Source organism: Nipponia nippon, unplaced genomic scaffold (assembly GCF_047370975.1).
Source record: "Nipponia nippon isolate SJK-2023a ecotype South Korea unplaced genomic scaffold, ASM4737097v1 scaffold_18, whole genome shotgun sequence".
Taxonomy (NCBI): Eukaryota; Metazoa; Chordata; class Aves; order Pelecaniformes; family Threskiornithidae; genus Nipponia; species Nipponia nippon.
In genome coordinates this window covers 2422697-2445146 of record NW_028262334.1, presented here as the reverse complement: position 1 = coordinate 2445146, position 22450 = coordinate 2422697, and the positions used below count along the sequence as shown (strand labels likewise).

The following is a 22450-nucleotide window of genomic DNA, read 5'->3' as shown; positions in this document are numbered from 1 at the left end:
ATACAAATGCATTTGATTTTACACTAAAACCAATGATTGCCATAAAACATAAAAAACTTAGGTTATAAATTAGGTTATAAAATGCAGTGTAGACAAAACAATTTTATTTGTAACCTGTGGGGCTTGATTGGCTTTTAACACAATGAAGCAGATCCACAATAAACAATGCTTTAAATCTTAATACACTGAATTACTGTCCCAGCATAAAACTTAATTGCTAGTTATAATAAAATACGTTTTATGTTACAAGACAGTTCATATTGCTAGAATATGATAGTCGTATGTCCTCTGAAGGCAGAATTGAACAATATACCTTCTGTTCAGTTAAAAGTTATTTCGTAAACACATTATTCAGATTACACATATCAATATGCAAACCTAATACGTTGATTTGAAAATGCTGGTATTTAGATAAGCAGTAGTCACGGCACCGATTCCAGAGTCATTGAAAACACATAATTTGCTTACTATAAGTTCAAAAATATCCATAAAGACAGAGTGGCCCTTTGGCGTTTTTTCATTGAGGCTTGCAGGAGACCAAATCCAGTAGAAATATGTGCCATCTGAAGAAAGATGCACGGTAGTCATAGTACTGCCAACTGGGAAGTGATTTACTGGCATTGGGATTATTTGACATACCTGTAAGACAGAGAGCTTCTTAATCGTTCTTATTTTGAAGTTTGTTCTTATAAATATTAACAGTGTAGTTAAAAATAAATAAATAAATTACGATCAAGTGCAGTTAGTCCAGGAGAGGCTTATTATTGGACATAATAGTACTATTACATTTATTTGTTAAAGAGCTATTCTATAATGTTTTCCAAAAATGGATCTACCGCATACAAAACAGCACGTATATCTAAACATTTAACATATCTAAAAATAAAAGGATCATCTCCTCTCTAATGACTGAGAGCATACGCATAGTACCATAAGGAAAATATACATACTAAAGAGTTATCTGCTTTCTGCAACTTCTCTGAAACATTACTTGAAACTTTGGAAGAAAAGGGGAATTCAAACATTCTCAGTTTCAGGAAACACACTGGACATAAACGTGCATATCCATCCTTAAAACCACGGCAGGAAAAAACCCAAAGTAAACAAACTATCCATTTTTACAAAGGATGACAGTTGTTTATCTACAAAACACAATTAGATCAGAAACAATACCTGAATTTTGTTACAGCAGAAGAATAATGAGCTGTTCAGGAAGACTATGTTTTCAGTTCAAGTCAAAGTCCATTTTGCTATTGTTTGATTGCTTTATAATGTGACCATACCGCATTCTAGCTCTTATAATACCATCATAATATAGTACAGTGTAAGTCTGTATATGCATATCCATATATGTGTATATGCATATACATGCATATATACACACACTAACGCATGGAAACAGTAATATCCGTATCATAACTTACAAGTTCTATCATGCAATGCTTTCAATGGGGGTTTATAAAAAGGCATTTTCACAAAGTAAAAAGAAGAAACTTCAAGGACAAAACTAATCAAAGCTAGCAATGATTGTGATTAATTAAGAACGTTTTCTTACTCTACTATAACCCTGCAATGAACACCCTAGCCGTTCCTTTTACCTGAAGGGTATGCTGATCCACAACCTGGAAAAGGGAGTGAGGCTTATTGTCAAAGGAGACGGGCCGGTGAAGAAGTTTGCTGTTGCCAAAAGCAATCCACCCAGTCTCCAGCTCCTCATTACGGCAGTACACAAAACCTCTGGCAAAAAAAGCAGTACATTAACACTCTTTAAAACTCTGTGCTACTTTCTGTTATTCTAAGAACAACTCACAACCACATTCCTGAACTTTGACTGAACTTAACTTCAAGTCAGCATAAGGCAGCTATTTCTGTTGTAAGACTTAAAGCATAAGAAGCCTCATGGCTTCCAAGCAATAAGGAGGCAAGAAGGTACGGTGAGTCACATCTGCACTAATCATTTATATAATTAATGACATAATTAGAAAAAAAAACCCAAACTTACAAATTCAGCAACTGTACAACTATAAATAAAAAGGTCACAAAACGAGTCTCTAGTATATGCCTCTCAGCAAAGAATAAACCAACTTACTATACATTAATAAAATCAAATCAAATTTAAAGTAGTAGCTATTCTGCTAGTATACCTCTTTGCAGGAGGCTGGACTACATGGCCTCCAGAGGTCCCTTTCAACCTAAATTATCTTACGATTCTAGAGATAACATACTCAAGAAGAATTTCAGATGAGAAAACCAAAACATTAAAAATAGAGTTTAATGAAAATGCAGAACATACTCTAGTCTTGTTACACCAAACATCTACGAGTGGTTTACCAAAACAATAACTTTTTTTTTTAAACAGATCTGCAAAAAAGCAAATATTCAACTGTCACTTACCGCAAAGTACCATGTAATCCAGATCCTAGTTTGCTTATTCCTCTGCCCACCGAATTAGTTGTATAAAGATAGAGACCATCTGCTGCAAGACAGCGCCCTAAGTCTGCATCTGAATCAGGAAGAAAGAATAGAGCAGAGACCTCCTCTGTAACATACAAAACTGGAAATTTTCCACGGTCATTACACTGCTGTGGTAGCTACCGCGGCAACTGAAAACCAATAGATGCTCATGACAGGTCCTTACCAACGGGTCAGGAACACTTTTAATAATGAATTTACTATTCAGTGTTCTACGAGCTACTGTAACATAGTTGAAGTCCATTCTTTTTACAGTAGTTTCTTTACATTTCTTTCAAGACTTATGGAGGTGCTCAGATTATGCCTAACTCACTCACATGAATACTAGGGCTATTTAAATCTGCCGTTGCCAAATAAACTTAATAATGAGGTGCTAGTCACTCAGCTTCTCTTTTGAGACAATAAACGACATTAGTGTTGGTTTTTCATTATTCAAATGTACGTCATCCATTTCTGAATAATTTCTGTTTCCTGTGTCATGTTCTCATTTCAGTGTTAAAGACTTGTCTTTGGGTATTATGGCCCAAGCTTCCATAAAAAAAAAAAAAACAACAGTAAGTTTGAACTGGCTTCTTCTGCACATTATTCAAAATTATAAATACAGTGGGAACTAGACTAGGATACCCAACCATGCTTAGGAACACAGGACTATTCAACCAAACTCATTTCAAGTGTAAAATTCCTTTACTTAAATATAAAACAACTTGAGTACTTGTTATTAAATGCCTTCAGAATGATGGAAAGGAGCAGACCACCATTCTCTTCTGCTTTTGCAACAGGTAATGCTGTTCAGAACTGGCAGCAAGATAAAATACAAGCAAGACTTATGACTATGCAAACCTTTCTGCTCAGCACCGCTGGTATACTGCTCATGGGGAAGGAATTATCTAATATCAAGCCTTGATCTGATTTCTGGTATAACTCTGGGCTTCTCTTAAAGCTAGTAAGCAGACCCTTCCACCTCTGGACACTGTTAAATTAAGACAAAAGGTATTTCAAGCATAGCTTTGTCACTCACAATCAAGATGGGACACACAAGGCAAAACCTTGTAACAGAGTTATCAATAAACCACTCCAATCAACCTATTTAAGTTCACAGAATCTGAACAGTCAGCTAGGAACAGAAAACAAACGAACAAACAAACAAAAAACCCAAAAAACAAAACAAAACAGAAAAACAAAAAAAACCAACCCACACAACAACTCTAGTCACTCTCATAGCAAGAAAACCTCTTCAAAATATAGATGTCTCCATTAAATTTGCCTAAAATGACAACTCAGATTTGTAAATTCCTATGGCTTGCATTGAACTTAATGAGATGTCATCAAAGCTTGAACTAATATTTCTAAAGCAATGTGACCTCTCTCATTTAGTGCAAAAATAGTAAGCAAAGCTAAAAACCGAGAATTAATTCAGGGAAAGAAATAAAAGAGGAAAAAAGCATACAAAACAGACCAGACCAAAACAAAAGCAGAATAGGAAAAGGGGAAAGAAAAGAAAAAAAAAAAGCAATGCACTTATACTTCTAAAAATAAACATGCTCTGCCAATGATACTACTGAATACAGTGATACTGCACAGGACAAATAATTACGCTTACTGCAAGACTAACGAGTGGATAGGATAATATCCAAACTCAGTTTGACCTCTCTGTAAAATTCCCCCTGAAGTCAGGGAGGGTCACTGTATCGACTGCTTTTGATGGTTTCCTACACCCTGATTACTAGACAATTTAAAACAGCATCTGGTCTTCAGCAACCAAAAAGCAACACTCTTCTGAACCCCATTATCTTGTATTTAAAAAAAAATGATACGCCATGCTACCATTAACACAGCAGACTTAAGATTTAGCCTCTTAATTTTTTTCCATCTGATCCCCAAATCAACTTTAAAAAGCAAACAAATCATTTACATCTCTAGTTAGATTAAGCTAATGGGAATAGGTATGACAAGGCAAACAATGTAGACATTTTAGCACTGCTATAAGTTAGGACCATGTTTTCAAAACTTCAGTTTTGAATATACAGTCTAAAGACAACAAAATGCCCAGACAGTTGCTGCCCTCCCCCTCTCATTATGTATCAGGCTTCGAGACACTCCTGTGATGCCCAGTTCTCTCTCCAGATGGTCAATCTAAACCCTTCAGCTTTCAGTTACTTGATATGTACTGTACTTGCTTTTATACTACTTCCAACAAAAACGGAGAAATCTTTTCCAGCTCTAAAGCCTTACATTAATTTTTAAACAATTATCACCACTAAAAGCATCTTGACCTCCCCTACTAATATTGACAGTCATGAAATAATTCACCTTTATTTTCACTGCTGGAACTACTGTTGGCATCAGGTGCAGGCAACATGTCTTCAAAGCCCCAAGACACTATATGCTTTCCTCCAAGCAAACAAGAGGGTGATCCAGGTCCTCCCTCCAAAAGCAACAACCTTTAAGCAGAAAATAAAATAATATGCATAGAGAACAGTGATAGCAAAAACTAGCTAAATCAAAAGTTAGAATGAAGATTTATTTTAAGTAATTATTCTGTCAGAGTTCATAAGCCACTTAAAGGAATCATCAATATTTAATTTAAAAAAAAAAAAAAAAACAACTTAACACCCAAAAAACCAATTAGTAGATCCTTTCAGATTCAACTTTCTAATGTCTTCCTTCTGCAATTGACTAAATTTCGATCTTTGCTAGAGCTTTCAATAACTCTAAAGCCCTTTAATCACATTTAAAGACATTTATCCTTAAATGCACTTACACATTTTCAGAACTGATGTAAAAATGCTACAATTAGAAAAGTCACTACAAACCTGTATAATACATCAGCCACAGGCAAGGATCCTAGATCAGTCTGTTTCTGTAATAGGTGCACTGTATGAACAAAGGTTTTCAGCGACCCTCTAAAAGGATAAGAAAAACATGAATTAAAGATGTCTATTGAAACAAGACTGAATGCACACAGACAACAGCATCTATGTAGAATATAATATCCAGTACCATAAAGAGACAATATCCAAGATATGTCATCAAGCTTCTTTTCTAATTTGCGCTTCTTTTCTAATTGGCATTTCTTTTCTTCATGGAGGAAGTGAAAAGAGGAAGAGGGTAACATAAAGGAAGAATGCTGGCGAACTGCCAGTCTGAATCACGCTATCTTTTTGGAAGAGGATGAAGCACCATGCAGGCAGGGAGATCAGCAACCACGGCTGTGTCATAAACAACACGTATAGTAAAGGCAATCTAGGCACATGATGAAATACCTCAATCTTGCATCTATTACACACAACTACTTTCAATATTTCTTGTAGCTGATTAATCATATTTAGACCTTCAAATACAATCTGCGGGTCTTCCTGGGGCTGAGCCAAAGTATTAGTAAGAGCTGCTGCAGACATAGCTAGAGATGGCTTTCTTGACTAAAACAGAAGAGACCAGACTAATTAATTCATTATCAAGATTCTGATGACTTTTGCTTCCAAACACAAATTTGGAAGCTTTTCCCCTTCTGAAGTGATGCACTTAAATGTATATAAGGACTAGATACTTCTAAAAACAAAATTAAACCCAAGTGGAAGTTGTTTCTAATCTTGCCTAAAAGAGTGTTGCTTTAAAATTTTATTGTGGTGTTTACAAACATATGGAATTTGTAACTCTAATCTTGTTCATTTATAAGTTGAATACTTTTTTTGGAGAACCTATGAAATCTGTATATTAATATAATGGAAAACACCTGTTTTCTGTAGAAATAAAGAGATATAGAGGTCTTTAAAAAAATGTATTTTACAGTTTCTGTTTTAAAGGTCAGGGTACTAGGAAGAAGTCATTTTCCGAAAGACGTAGTGGCTTTATTTCTGGGCATAATAGCCTAGCTAAATACGAGAATCTTGACTGCATCTTAGGCGTGATAGTAGACAGTTATGAATTGATTTCTTCAGAAGCATGACTGATCAGTTGGAGAGATCTTTTCCATGCACTCTGCTGAATATAGCCTTTTGCTTTCTGTCACACATGGTCAGTCTTTGCTCCTTAACCTTCCTCCTCCACACCCCAAACTCTGTTTTCCCCACTGTCATTTTCAGCTGTATGCTTTCACTGATAAACCTCAGCTTGGAGAAAATTGACACTGAATACTTCAAAGCACCTCAATTAATTATTTAAAGCAATATTTACCCTGTTGTTTTATTCTTAGTAATATGAAGCACACAAGATTGCAACTAGGAATCTCAATAATAGCCTCATTTTGAAGGTTTTCTTCTTCATAATGGTACGCAACATGACTTACATATTTAAACGAAAAATGCAAGACTTTCATAGGTGAACAAAGCATGTCAGGATATTACAACTCTAAGCAATGCAAGACACATTTGCAAAGAAAATATAAGATCAACCTTCCTTTCAAAAGCTGTATTTGAAATTTAGCTCTTTTACAAATTCAGCTGCAAAAGAACATCCCATACTTCCTGAAAATTGACATCTGGAAAAAAATAAATGAGATCATGTTTATCAAATCCAATTTATCTGAGCTGTGTTCAAGTACATTGCCTTTTAGATAAGGCAGTTGTCAGTGCAGAAGAGTTTGCCACATAGAGTAGATTTCTCATTGACTTCATTAGAACAAGTACACTAGAAATTAAGTGTTTTTCATTTGAATAAACCTTTTTCTAAAGCAAATCATGACATCTCCTGAGAACTTCCAACATCTTAAATCAGAGTTAAACTTGACAGACAAGGCTGCAATCTGAGAGACATTAAAGCCAAGATTTTCAAAAGGTTACTAGCGACTTTAGACCCACATTCTTTGCAGAAGCTAAGTTTTGTATACTCCTCCCCCTCTCCCCAAGCCTGATCCCCTAAAGAGAGTAAGTTTTTATCAAAAGCTATTATGGCCACTCCGTCCTCAATCACCTGATGCTGTGCTAAACCCATGCAGGGCACACGATAGTTCAACCTACACTGGTTGAACTCTTCACCGGCAACAAAATGAGAAAAATGCCTCCAGATGTTTCACAAGCAACCCTGAAATCTGAAATGAATTGCCTTGAAACTTGGCAGTAATGCCTTCTACAGCCAAATGAAGGTGCATAAACTACAGGATTAAAGGGGCAGTAGAAAGGGAAAAGTGAGACAACTTTCCTCCATGATAAAAACATTTGGAACCATTCCTAGAACAGATCACTGCAATAGAAGCAGCAATATGCACAAGAGGCATTTCTAACCTAGATCCTTCTGGTTTTACATATGCTAAACACATGCAAAAAATAAATGCTTAGCTTATCAGTTTCACCCTTTCCAAGCCAATATTTAAATATTAGAAAGAAAAAGACTAGTGGAACCCCAAAATTAGTATCAACAGTGTGGTCACATCAGTTTTGATTCTTGCGTTTAAATATAAACACTCACTACCAATATCAACCACAACATGTCATTTCAGTAGTTTCCTTACCTTGCACAAGCCAAGGCAACTAGGGCAGCAGCAGCATTTTCTTTTTGCTTGTATGGAATCTGTTGGCCTGAAGCAGAAGTGTCTTCCAGCCAGGAACACAGCAAAGACTCTATCCCATTAAGACAGTCAGCTGGTTCCTTAGTCAAACTCAAAGGCTGGCAGTCTCGAAGGCAATTCAATAGCACCTCAGCAGTTATGTTACAGAGAGAAGGGTCTGTTCTACTTTGAGACTGAATGAGGGGAAAGACCAATAGAAGCCCCATTCGTGAAGTAAACGGTGCCTGTTCAGGCTGCTGTAACAAGCCTTGACGCTTGAGCAAGGCCAGCGCTTCTTCATCCCCCGAGCTCTCCCGGTCATGCTGCTCCTCCAAGGCTAGCTGGCGCTGGGCATTCCAGAGTCCACGCAAAGCATTTAGTCGGTACTCCAGCAGTCGAGCATAAGCATTGCTCTGGTTTCCACACACAGATCGTAAACGCTCAGCCAGCTCCGTGGGATTCTTGGTCTCAAATGTTAGTATCTGAAAGGGGAGAAAAAGTTGGTATTTATATAGGTTTTCTTTTCCTTAGGCGGGGGGGGGGGGGGGAGTAATCTATGCCTGTAGTATGATTTCTAGATCAGCTGTCCTCTACAACAGATTGTGGGATTTATTTCTTTTTTTTAAATTTCTGGGCTTGAATAAAGTTACATTGGAGGCCAAAGAACATGCAAGTGGTATGGAGTCTGTTATTGTTGAGTCAGCATTGTCACTGAAGACTGGGCTTGGGGGTTGCTGACAGAGATTTTAAACTTTCAATCGTGATGCTAAAACAACAATAATATAGATTGTACAGAAAAATACATATGAAATAGTACCTTTGAAAAGAAAGACTCGCCTCCCCTGGAGCATTTTATTTTTAATCGAGGCAATTTTGCTAAGAACTTCAAAAGGACTGAGGGGGTGGAGGGTCCCAGGGGCTGACTTTAGAGCCCTTCTACGGAAACTAATAGGTCAACAATATTTTGTAATAAGACTGTATATGTTCTAGTTTTAGAGCTTTTCAAACAAAGAAACCAGTTCTCTAAAATGAACCAAGAGTTTCTGTTATACACTCTCCCTCCCCTGTTTTTTCCCTCCTCAATTTTATCATATTGCACTTAGCTACACCTTTCTCAAAATATTTCCAGTTGCTGCCATAGCTTAAAAACCTGAAAGTCTCATCATTTCAGACAGAAAAAAGAGGCCTTTTTGGCACTTCTAAGTAAAACTGGAGACAAAGCTGGAACAACAGAAACCAAGTAAATCACGACAGAAAGAAACATATTTATGGGTTAGTATTCAGCCTGGTACTTGACAGAACTCTGAATGTTAAGTAATTTACAGACAACTTTTCTCCCTACAGCATACAACAACAGTTGAGAGCAGCAAAGTTACTTAAGCTATGGCAAGCTCAAGGAAAGCAATGAGCCAAACATTTTCTGATACTTTGGATCCAGTGTCCAAAGGGCTTCTGCCTGCATGCCACACTGCCTCATTTCATCCACCCACAAACACAGTCTCTTTGGCCCATCTTTATGTTGTAAAGCTGTCCTTCCATCATTTAATTTAAAAAAAAAAAGGGGGGGGGGGAGGAATGTGAGAAGTTTATGTTTATGTCTAATTGTAGAATTTTGAACAGCTTGATAAAACACTTCAGGACAAATCACATCTGCCATTTCTACAAACACCCTTACTAAAGTCAATGAAAGAGCTTTTCAGTAGAACACATCATTAGAGTCATGAAAAGTTCACTTTAAAGTAATTCACATAATAATTACACTTGAATAGTTGTTAGTATTGAGCTTCTTAAAACTAATGAACTTCTTTTAATTAATTTGTTCAAAGAGATTAAGAATATTAATCCCTAAACCACATATTATACATTTAAAATAATTACCTCATGTTGATTTGTGTGTTCTATTGTCTCAAAAATAAGTTTAATTGTTTCCTGTTATAGATGCAATCACTTTCTAAACCAGTTTGCTTTTGACTTTCTTGACCTGAACTAAATACGTGACAGATCCTCAACTAAGCGATAACAAGCTGCAGAAATGGAGGAAAAAGAATTAATGTTTTCATCTTGAGAGTTAAATGCTGAAAAAAATAGGTCTACGGTCTTTGGCTACACTAATAACAAAGACACCACAAAAGACAAATAGTGGTATGCTTAGCTGGCTTTTCCTTTTAGGTTATAATTCCAGGGGATGGGGGGAGCTGCCTATAGTCTTCTCCCCTTCCCGCAAGTGTAGTGGAACCCTGCAATCCATGCTGGATAATATGTCAAAAAGTTGCGCCCGCCTAAATTATAAGTATACCACTATGTTAATTCACAAAGTTTGCACAACCTCCTGTGGACTTTGAATGAAATCTGTATCCAGTATGTAATAACAAGCAGGTTTAAATATTCAACTATTCAAACACATGAAAATGGCTTTGTTTCAGCCAAATTGCAAATGCAACCAAAGACTGAGCTCCAATTGCAACCGAGGAATGTGTTTTCCATTTCCTTCAAGTTACCAATGTTACATTTGGTGGGTTCTCATCAACAAAACTGTAACCAAATTGTTGCAGAAAGGTCCAGGTTTTGGATGTAATTGAACCTTGCAAATTTTGTCACTCATTAGGGTCCAACTGAAGGTACACTTAGGAAAACTAGTTGCACCCTGTTACACGCTCTTATTCCTCAGGTCCCACAGTTTAGCAGGAAGATGGATTTTTTTGTCTTTAATATTGCTCTACATCTCCGACTCTGTCTTGTATAAATCAAGGCAAGAAGTCAGTGTCAAATATTTGCAGATATGCTGATGAAAAGCCTTTCCCTACTGAAGTTTTATTTTCTCACAGATCTCACAGTTTATAATTTGTTTTATAAGCATAGTATGGTCTGTCTGGAACTGTTAAGAGTGTTTTGCTTTGGTCTTTCATAAAGGAAATATGCACTAATTTGGGTTAACAATCTATGAAGTATACTAAATTCAAAAGATTTAGGAGACAGTTCCAAAATGGGACTTAGAGTTTTTTGAAAACAAAGCAATTTACATCATCTAGTTTTCATACACAGCTTATGGAACCAGTGAAAAAACTTAACTATTCAACATCATCTGAAGGTCCAAGTAGGCATTTGCACTTCCAGAAAATAACAGGATATTAGGAGAAAGGTGTAAGGTCATCTACTATACAGGATTCTTCAAAATATTTTGTTGAAGTCTGTTTTCTTCAAAGCACATTTTACTGACTAGAGGTAAGCGCTCAGAGCTACCTCCAAAAAGGAGCTTCAAGACCAAATTTTCACAGTAACTGGCTGTGACAACCAACTTGGGAGCTTTCAGGGTTCAGACATGCTCCTAAGATCTTGCCGCACACCAGGGAACCATCCTGGTTCTCACTGGTTAGCAAAACACACCTCTGTCTAACCCAACGCTAATAACAAGGCTTCACTTGGTCCATACTACATATACAGCTCCCATTTGGATAGTCTACAGACTTCACAAAGGAATCACAGCCCTTGCCAAGGTTTCCTCAGCACACTGACTACACTTTTCTCATATCTCCAGGCAAAGCTTGTTATCTTGAAGCTATCTGAAGTTGAAACAAGTTAAAATAAAATGCAAGAAAAAAACCACACCACATTTATTCACAACTTCTGAAACAGACAATACAACTACCAGTGTTTAGAAACGATACAGGTGAAGAAAGGAAATGCTGCACCCACTGAAGAGGGTTTCTTCACGCTATAACAGCTGGTATACTCTGCCAAATCTCCCTTTTTAAATCCCCCAGCAAAATTTAATCCATCTCCCCCAAATTAGTTCATTCTCTTCCTATGCAGGAGATCTGACCGTTCGCTTCATTAAAATAAGCCCGGATTCATTTCCCTGCAGATGCACATGTCTGTTACTCAAGCTGTCCTCTCCAATCCTTCATTGAACAACCAACTATTCCTTGTTCAGCAAGAGGTAAAATTCCCTTTCTCCCTGCCTCCTTGGTGCCTCAGTATTTACACTTGAGTTTGAGCTCTGATTTAGGACTGATTTCCAGCATCCTTTTGTTAGTGGTATTTGGGCACCTTGCCTCAATATTTACCTATACAAGGCTTGGGGAGATCTCGGAAGCAGAAAACCAAAAGCCAGCACGTCACAAGCAGTCACCTGAACCAGTAAATAATCAATCACTTCACAGCACCAATAATTTTTGACTAACAAGGCTTAAACAGAATCTAAGAGGATGAAAAGGATGTAACAATCCCATTGCTTTGCCATAAACCAAGTTACCCAAGTATCTGCTTACATCTCAAAAGACAATCTCTAACAGAAATAGCAGCTTAACAGTAACACCATCAAGCTAAAAACACAAACAAACAGATGCTTAAAGGAAGAACACTAAACAAAATCTGAACGTACAGATTATATTCAGAATTAGCAAAAGATAACTAGCCAAGCTACAAAAATAATGCAGATTAATATACTATGAAAACAAGGACATGAAGAAGTTAAGATGCTCAGTAGCAGTTAAAATAACATAGTCATTTTGCAATGACAAATGTAAAGAGAATTAAGAGAAAAATTTAAAGTCTGTCTACCTTACATACATTGGTAGTGTTAAAATAGTCCATTTTCTGCTTTTAGATAAGACATACTAACACGTTCCTTAGGAACAATCAATAATATTAAAAAAAAAAATCTTTGTAATAGAAATGTAAAGTTTTAAAGAGTAACTTCTAACGAACAATAAAAAAAAGTGTAATTCTAATGTAACCAAGTAATTCTACTATAAATTCTAGTGTAACCAAGACACTAGAATTAGGGGAAGAGATAAACCAACATCTCTTTTTAAGAAGATCTTCTATATCTCATTTTGTAAGTAGGGTAAACATCACATTGACACCTTTTGCAAATGAGAAACCTACTCTTCAGTCACTTTGAAATTACAGTTCACACACTGTGACTGTGATCATTACCTATTTTCCAACTTTGTCTACTTCTAGTTAGCAAAGACTGCCTTTGAAAAGTTTTGTTTTAAATTCTCACGCTCAACAGCCTGAAGTTACATATAATTCAAAACTGTATTAGTAAAACGTTTGTCACTATTTTAATTTTGCAGTATCTTGTCCTTAAATATTATTTCCTTGTTTAATATTTTAAATCCATTTTAATAAATATTCCAATTTGAAAATGGTTGATCCAAAGTCAATCACTCTAATTAGTCACTGACATCATCTTCAACACTGAGAGGCACGAAGGGTATCTAATTTTAGATCATCAGCTATGGAGAGGATGTCGTCTTTCCTGCTGTATCCAATTTTTGTCCTGTTTCATCCTACTACATGACCTTAACCAGATACTTCTTCCCATTAAACAGTATTTTTGTCAATACTGCTCAGAAAGTAGTCAGTGGCATTCACTTTTATTAGGGTAAAGTGTTTCTCTACTGATAGTAAATACCGGACATACTACAATTAAGACACACTAATCTACATGTAGAGTTTTAGCCTGAGGTTTTATGACCACATTAAGTAAATTTAAAAGTGAGCTGCCACTAACAGGCAGCTTGCTCCTCTGGCTAAAATTCCTGCCCCCTCATCCTCTCCCTGGTGCTGGCAGTAGTGCCTGTGGGGATTTTGTTTATTTGTTCTGTTGGTTTTGGGTTTTTCTAAGCTAGATTTTTTGGTTTAGACCAGTTCCCTGAAGTGGAACAGCAGGTAGAATGGAAAGAAGTAGAATAGAAAAGAAAGAAGAAAATGCATGGCCAAGCAACAGACATGAATGAGGGCTTTTTGCAATAGCTCTCCCAGCGTACAAGCTTAAACGACAGTCTCGGGCTGAATATGCTGGTTTCATTGATCAGTTTTAATTCTACTACACAGGGAACTGATGAGCTATGAAGCTGTTCACAAAAGGTGTATTTTTTCCCTTAAGTTACATATTGCAAGTGAAAGCCTTTAAGTCTCCAAAATAGTACTTAATTATTTCTGTACATAATTAAATTGGCTGAACTTCACACATAAAGATAACCACTTCTTGAAGATGGTGGTACATTTACCTATATCAATTAGCTCCGTAATACTCCCCCGAGTATTAAACAAGTATTATTCCCATCTCACAGGAGGAACAAACCATACAGAAAAACAGAAACAACCTCAAAATCATAAGGTATCTTTAACAGCGGCATGAAAAAAAAAAGTTAACTACATTACTTTCAACACCACATTACAGCTATAAGGTCATTCCTCTTGTACCACAGAGTTAAGATATAAGGAGCACCACTTGTTTACTTGGTTCTTTTGTCTCTAGAAATACAAATAAAATCATGTAAAAAAGACTGAATTACAAGATTTATAGATTATTCTATCAGAGAAATACCAGAATTGACAGTTTTAAAGGTACCCTGAAAATTGAAATACACATCAAAATTTAAACTGCTCCCATAAACAACATTGTATACATACTCCTGGTCTTCCACTTTCTGTTGCTCTGCTGGGTAATAGCCTTTCTGCTTACGGCAATTTCTGAAGACACACAGTAGGAAGCTGTCTCAGCACAAACACTGCCTTGATTTCTTTTAAAACATTTTTATAAACTCTCTATAAGGCTTTCTGTTCGATACACCTGTGTGTTTGTAAAATACATAACTATGTGCAAATGTTTTCATCCTGATGTTTTAGATATTGAAATTTTATAGGTTCTTAGCAGCTGCTGCATACTTTGCATTAGGCTTTTAGTGTTGCAGTTGAAAACTATAAGTTTCAAGATTGTTCTGATTTTTTCTGCTCCGAGAAATTTTAACTGTATCACCTTGTTCAAAGCCTCTACTGATTCATAATCCTGTATATAGCAGCACAGCTTTTTAACAACTCAGCTAAAAGCATGAACTATTTTCCCTTGTGAAAGCATTAGAAACCTAATTACTTGCTCAGAAATAAGCACTAAGAAACCTGTATCTTTTACTGCATACACAATATCGTACTGAACAATTTTTTTTGTAACTGTACAGATTTACCAAATAACCTTGATATCGGAGATGAATTACAGAGTACAAGCAAGCTGTAAACACACACAAAAAAATGCTATAAAAGAAAGTGTTCTTTATTTGTTCATTAGTTTATTAAAATATTTCTTTGGCTCTTATTTAAGTAGTAGATGAAAACGTCTGCAAAAGGTAAAGAAAAATCTTTGTAATTTAAACATCTGAGAGTGTAGATCACTCAACTAATCCACTCCAATTGGTAATAAGAACTATATTTGGGAAACATATTTGCAAAATCATCCTTTAGAAGAAGTTTTCTATTATTTCTCTACTAGGATAGCTAAAACATGACTTTAAAAAGCCAAGAGGCATGGTAGTCCATATTACAGAAGTTTAATAAATTCAAACAGGTCATTTTATGACAATTGATGATAACAACAGCAACTCCGCTGAAGATTAAATCACATAATATCGGTGGTTTATACAATTATACAATGAAAGCGAGCTTAAGAGGAAAGCGATCAAGATTTCAGAGCCCTCTCAAAAGGCCATGAGAGACTTACAGTGATGCCTGAAAGAACACCATCAACTCCTGTGCCAAAGCAACACCCAAGGCTCACGTTTGTAAGGTTATCTTCCTGTGCAGAATTAACTTCAGGAACTAGCTTCATCTGGTGTTACTCTGAAAGCTATAAACACTCTCAAAGAGGAATACTGGAGTATTTGAAGTGGAAGGGGATGCAAAAGGCAGGACTAGAAAAGTTACAAGCCTGACATACATGCCTGGATCAGCAGTTCCCAAGCTAGAGGTCATAACCCCAAGAGGGGTCATCCACTTAGTAAAAAGTCAATTGTTTATGCTGGCATTAGGGATTTTTCTCTTGACAGAGGTGAGGCTTGTAGATGGAAGTAAGGTCACAACCAGAAAGATTTGGAAGCACTGACCTAGATAATTACAGAGAACTACTCTCTCCTTCAGCAATCAGGGAAAAGTGACAAAATGTTTCTTCTGGTCCATGAGGAAAATGGGTGAAAGCTTCAAGTTTAGCAGATACCTTCAAGTCTAAATCATTTTGACAGAGAACACAAGTCAGTCACAGGATTGGCACATGCTGTTAAAATAGCACTGGACTTCAGTTGTTCAACTTCTCCCTAGAGGGCTAGTCCAGACCATACTGGGGGGAAAAGGAAAGGACAGCACCTCCCCCCCTCCCCCCCCCCAATTACATTTGATTAAAAATACATATCTGCAGTGCAGAGCAACAGCTGCCCAGTGGTATCTCATACTCTGTCCTACAATAACAGAGCTTGACAAGAGTCAAAACATCAGATGAAGACAGATATGTACATGATCCAGACAGTTACTAAGGTAGAAGCTAGACTTCTAGCTTCACGTTAAAAATACATTAAAGAAAAAAAAATAAAAATCAGGAATTTAGAAGTTTTCCAGGCTATGCAGCAGAGCAGCAAGAACAGATATCCAAATGACTATTACCTCTGTTAGGCTGTTATGTAAAACACAGAGTGCTTACGAGTTAAGTAGAGTGACACATAAGGTTGTTCTACTTTGTACTAGGACTATACATTGAAGATTTGTCTTTCTTCCCACTTATTTCCTTGTGGAAAAAAAATAACCGAGTCTATCAGTAGTTAGCTGAAAAATTGCCGATACTGCAAATTTAGAACTAATGAAAATACCGGCCACAAATGTGAAGATCAGAAAGAAGGCCTCCTCAAATGGAAGGATTACAACAGTAACGTATGTCAACCAAACTAAACTGCCTAGATACAAGTGAATGCTTTTTTGCCATCAGATGGCTGTGTTGTAGTCTATGTGAACAACCACTGTTCAGCAGTGTCCTCCTTATTAAGTTACCAAGGGTTAACACATCAATTATATTGCTGGCACTCTCATAAGTCTTAGCATGTTGACTCTGGCATACTGGCAGATTAAAACTACCTGGTTTAAGGGACCTCTGCCTTCAGACATACCTCTTGCCCCGCTCCCAGGGGTTACTGTCTCTGTGAAAGGTGTTTGATTGGGAGGATTCTGGAAGTGCTGCAGTTTCCGTTGTGGCACATTAAAGAACAGCTCATCTTCCATTAAGCTGTCCCTCCTGTGCAGGCATTGACATCCAGGGCAGAGACCGGACAAAATGTCATGGCAACATCTTCACTTGTTAGTCACATAAGGTTGTCTCCAAGAAGCAGAAGACTTTGCACGTTGAAAGTCATTTGTCTGTATGAAAAGCTTTACAGTAAGGGTGCAAAGGCCTGCATAATTGCTAACTAATCCAGGTCTCTCTTGACTAGAAGATTTTATTGGGAAACCCATACCAGGAGCAGCTTTTATATGCATATCATTACAAAATTCTATCAAATGCAAAAAAAAAAGGTGCCCCCTTTCTTTTTGGTAATACATATTCTTTGTAAATATGCTGACAGTCTAAGAAGCTGGCATATCTCATTTACATCATGTAAAAAATACAAACAAAACAAAACCCCCACACTCTTTAAACCTAAAGATACTCCCAGAACAAGTTGCCTTTACATGAAAGAGAATATTAACACTTTCATAACCTACCATTAAGTAAAAAACAAAAGCAAAACCCCAACCATATATACACATATATAAATATATCTAAAAAATAAGTAAAAGTTGTATGGGAGTCAAAATAACAACATAATAATTTTTCATAAGACTTTCTTGGCATAATACTAGTACCGTTTTGTCCTCTGCTTTTCTTTTTATAAAGAAACAAAACCTTTGAACAGAAGGACAAAGGAAACACAACCAAATACATTGACATTATTCACCAATAAGCTCTTTAAAGGGATGTTTAAGCAAAACAGACCAGAATGATACTTCCCCCCCCCCAATATCCATTTAAGTATACTACATTTTTTAATTAAGCACACCATATCAGAAATTCAGTCAGGGTTCTGACCACCATTGATCAAGCACAAGTAGTGTATTAAAGAAGTTTACTAATCAAAGCAGCAGCTGCAGCATCTCCTACCCTTGTCCAATAACCTATCCCAAGAGATTTCTATTTGGACCACTTTCAAACATATTTATTACATCGCAAGTAGGAGTAGAAACAGTGCAAATGAGCTATTCAGTGTATTAGTCGATTGCATGGCCATGCTTCAATAAGATGCATGCACCTGTTTCCACAAAATGGCTCCTCAAAGCCACTCCAGTTTACCAAGGTAGCCCTTTATTTAAAAAAAAAAACAAAAACACAAACCAAACAACCACACAACATTTAAAAAAAAGGCAGAGAAAAGTTATGAGCTAAATAATTTACATTTACACCACTTTAAATGTCACTTTTTTTTTAACCCTCCCCCCTCAATACCAAAAACTATAAGCCATATTACAAACAAGATCTGAAAAATAAGTCACTTGTGGTCATCAACTTTTTCAGTGGAAGGATATAAAATGCTTTAATATTCTGTGCCTTAAGACTACAGATCAAAATAAGTTAAATAAATAAATAAATAAATAAATAAGACTTCTTGCTATGGTAAAGTTTCACACTGCAAACATGCACTACAGAAAAAAAAAAATCTCTGAAATGGGAAAAATTATGTGAATCAGCAGCACCGGATTGCTGAAACACTCATTATAAAAGTGTCATAAAGGACAAGACACAGTAACACTAATTCCACCCCTATCTCCCACAAACAATTATAGTTTTATAGACATTCCTAGCACTAACAAAACATTCTCCAGAGCTAAAGTGTTTGTCAAGTGAAGCTGTGTGTCAAATTTCATGCTGGAACATATTTCTGGTCTAGCTCGCAAGATCTTAAAAATAAGGTTTGGTTTGGGTTTTGTTTGTTTTTTTAAAGGATATCCTTCTTTATTACAATATAACACAAATAATGCTGTGGGAGCATGTATTTTTCTAACACAGTTATTAGACTCAATGCTGCTTCTAGAACTATGTAACGGAATCAAAATATTTTCTTGAATACAAGCTGCACTGAATGCCCGAGTGGACTCTGATCACAAGGGAGAATCATTCCATGCTTATACACAGAGATAAGTCATCCACCTTAAGAGTCTCTCTTTTCCTGTTCATGTGATATTTGCCAACATCCATTTCAAGGGAGCAGCAAACGTTCCCATCCCAATCCCCAGTGTCACATCACACAGAAAAGAAAACGCACGTTCAGCAAAAAATATCTTTCCTTAGATAAGGCTGTGGGAAGTTTTCATAAACACCATAAAGACTTCAGGTCACAAGGCGAACAATGATGTTGTCAGAACTGCAAGCCTGGCTCACGGCTTCTTCTTAGCAACACCCCAGTTAGCAGCCAAAGCCTCGCTAAAGGGTTTTGCGGCCTAAATGCTTGTGACCTAACGTAGCACACAGATAAAGCTCCTGCTGAACCATCCCCTCTCAGCTCACACCACTCAGCTCCTCTGACAAAGACCCTGTGTCATTGCAAGCCACATTGCTGGAGAAGAGGGCGGGGTGAAAGAAGAGAAGGGAGGCATACAGGAGGAAAAAAAAAAAAAAAATGCAGTCTACAAAATAGATGCAACCTACAATCCGTGACATTCAGTCCTTCACCGGCTCCTCCTAAGATAAAACAGCTGTACCATCTGCCTGCAGCCAAAACCGCCAGCAGTTTTGAGAAGGCAAAAAGCTGGAATGAAAATCTCAGCTGCCCTCCTGCCTCTTTAATAACGATCACTGTCAACAGCCTAAATACAACACCCAGACACCCCGGTACCCTAAGCATCTTCTTGTAAGGCCGATTAATTACAAACCATCTAAAAGTAACGGCAAAAAGATACAAAATCATAAATAAAAATAAATGAGCCAAAGGCCACCTTGAAATACAGGAGCGTGGTTCAGATTTCCTAATTTCAAAACAAGGAGGTAGCTACTGATTCAAAACAAGGATGTAGCACCAATACTTCGCCCTCCATCTTCATTAGCGCCTCACCACCCTCCTGCCCAGCTCTACTTTCATCATTATTTGAAATAAATTAGATTGACTTAACACAAGTAGGCTGCCTCAGTACCAGCTGGCTCCATACCCCAAATCTTTCACCCTGCATCCGCATCCACCATTCTCCATCCCGGCCCCCCCATCCTCCCCTAGTCATTCTCCCGGCGCCCCCCCATAACACCCTCCTCTCCTCAGGCCCCCACAGCCACTGTCCCCCCTCCCCCGAGGGCATCCTCCTCCTCCTCCTCACCACCCCCTCGCCCCTACCCCCGTCCCTCCCCTCAGCTCGGGGGAAGCCGCGGGCCCGGCTCACCTCCAGCTCGGTGTCGCCGGGCTCGGCCACCCCGATGATCTCGCTGGGCAGCTCGGCCAGGTCGGTGACCCGGATCAGCCCGTCGTGCAGGAAGATGGTCTCCTCCTTCACCGACAGCCACTGGGCCGAGTCGGTGGCCGCCGCCGCCGAGGCTCCCGCCGGGGACCCCATGGCGCCGACGGCGGGGGGGCTCCGCAGGGCTGAGGCGAGGCGGCTCCCGCTACCCCCCCATGGCGGGGGCAGGGCGGGGGCAGGGGGGTCCCCAGCGGCCTGGGCGCCGGACAGCCGGAGCGCGGTGGGGAGCAGCGAGGAGCGGCGCGTTGCCACCGCGGCGCCAGCGGACCGGGGACCTCCGGGAGCCGCCGTGCCCGCCCGCAGCCACCGCGTCCCACTCCCTCCTCACAGACACAGGTGACAGCGCGACGCCATGTTGGGGGCTGAGGCGGGCCCGGCATGCACCGCGCGGGGAACAATACCCCCTCCCCCCTCCCGGCCCCGAGGGGCCCCGCCCCCCGCCGCGCCCCTCCCCCGCCGGGCCCGCCCCCTCGGCGCCCCCCGGTGCCGCCCCGCGGGCTGGGGCGACGCCCCCGGGAGACTCCGCCCCCAAGGGCGGCAACCGCTGCCCCGCGCCTCGCCACGCACCGGGGCCGCTCTTCTTAGCGCGTCGCCTCAGCCCGCCGGGGCCGCTCCCTTCAGCGCCTCGCCCCGCACCGAGGGCGCTCCCCTCAGCGCCTCACCTCAGCCCGCCGGGGCTGATCCCCTCAGCGCCTCGCCTCACCCCGCCGGGGCCGGTCCCCTCAGCGCCTCGCCCCGCCGGGGCCGATCCCCCCCAGCGTCTTACCCCGAGGGTGAGGCCGTTCCCCTCAGTTTCCCTCTTCAGCCTCACGTTCTTGGCTAGTCAGCGCCCCTCTGAAACTACCCTTTTCCCTTAAGGACTGATCCCTCGGTGCCTCACGTTCCCCACAGGGTAGTTTCTCCCCTCCTGGCACTCTTTTTTTGTCTGCCCCCCTCTCCTTCCAGAATGACCTCCCTTTCTCCCTCCCCCTCCCTTGCCTGCCCGTCAGTCACCTCCTCAGAGGACTCCTGTCACCTCTCAGGGAGCCTTTTCCCGAAGGACTTGTGAGCAAGCAGGTATGTCCCTTCAAATCCATACCTCCAGGCTGATGTATGTAATGAGGATGCCAGAGGGTGCGAAGCAAAAGGTTCGCAGCGCCACAGTATATGTGGAAAAAATGAGACCCAAACAAAAACTGACCCTTCTCTCTCTCAGTCTCTGTCTTTGGGGCACCGTTGTGTAACCTTGCCCATTTTCCGTCAGTCCAATTTCACACTCGGTTGCCTCAGACCTCCACCCGAGCCTGTTCAGAGGCACAAAGTGTCACAGGCAGCGTACCTGACTGTTCAGCAAAGTACGTGCTTGTGAGACAAATCATGTTAATGAGAAAGACATGATGATAAATGTTAAATATTTTTAGTGTATAATCACTGTGGGGATTCCCATTCCAAGTGGCTGCTTTTCATGAAACAGTGACTATGCACAACTGAACAGAGACGGAGCGCTACACATTTATTTACCTGTTTGATCAGATTAAATTATTTAATATATTAGTGCATTATAACAAATGTGCTGTGGTATTGGAGGAAAAGCATATTCAAAGCTGTAGTAAAATGAGATCTACTGCCAATGCGTTATGTCCTATTAAATCTGGTTGGGAAGAAGCATTTTTTCCATGTAATGAACCACCACGCAAGTTATGACCCACACAAAGCATCTTCGTATCACTGATTCGGCAGCATGAGCATTCACGCAATCGCGTAGTTTGTCTTTGAGGCCAGTTCAGACAACACAGGGTTCAGGTAAGTTCATGTGAGTAGTTGGTTACAGATCTGTGCAATAGCTCAGTACACTGTATTTGGTGGCGTATCACTGCCACTCATGTATCGGAGAGCAGAAGAGTATCCAGGCTTGGTTTTATTATAGAAATAGATATTATTTTCCTCTGCACTAAGGAGTCTCGTTTTTGAACAGGAAGAGTGTGGGAGAGTTGGTATCAAAGGGTTTTGTGAGGGGGAGACCGTTCACGGGCGTCTGTTATTTTTGGTCAAGACACGCCACTGAGAACAACGGCTGCAGATGGACATAGACATAGATATGAAATCCACCCTGATCCTCCCGCAGGAGCCCTGCTAGTGCTCAGAAGAGAGAGAATGCTGAGATTTGAAGATTTTATGGCAGGTGGGACGTGGCAGCTGAGTTCTGGCAGTTGA

At 39.4% G+C, this 22450-nt stretch overlaps 1 protein-coding gene across 9 annotated transcripts in view; it reads right to left on the bottom strand.

Moving 5' to 3' along the window:
- The window catches only part of HECTD4 (HECT domain E3 ubiquitin protein ligase 4), a 77735-nt gene extending 57095 nt beyond the window's left edge, over positions 1-20640 (bottom strand). For 6 of the 9 annotated variants that reach the window (XM_087754769.1, XM_087754773.1, XM_087754771.1 and 3 more), the window contains exons 1-7: positions 20183-20638; positions 7919-8436; positions 5286-5375; positions 4783-4913; positions 2395-2503; positions 1599-1737; positions 469-639 (exon numbers count right to left, since the gene is read on the bottom strand). In XM_087754769.1, coding sequence (XP_087610895.1) covers positions 469-639; positions 1599-1737; positions 2395-2503; positions 4783-4913; positions 5286-5375; positions 7919-8436; positions 20183-20353 — 1329 coding nt within the window. In that variant the 5' untranslated portion in view covers positions 20354-20638. Of the gene's footprint in view, positions 1-468; positions 640-1598; positions 1738-2394; positions 2504-4782; positions 4914-5285; positions 5376-7918; positions 8437-16890; positions 17138-20182 lie in introns of all 9 variants that reach the window. The other 3 variants (XM_087754776.1, XR_015704121.1, XM_087754779.1) reach the window with 3 other exon arrangements.
- Between the last annotated feature and the right edge of the window lie 1810 nt (positions 20641-22450).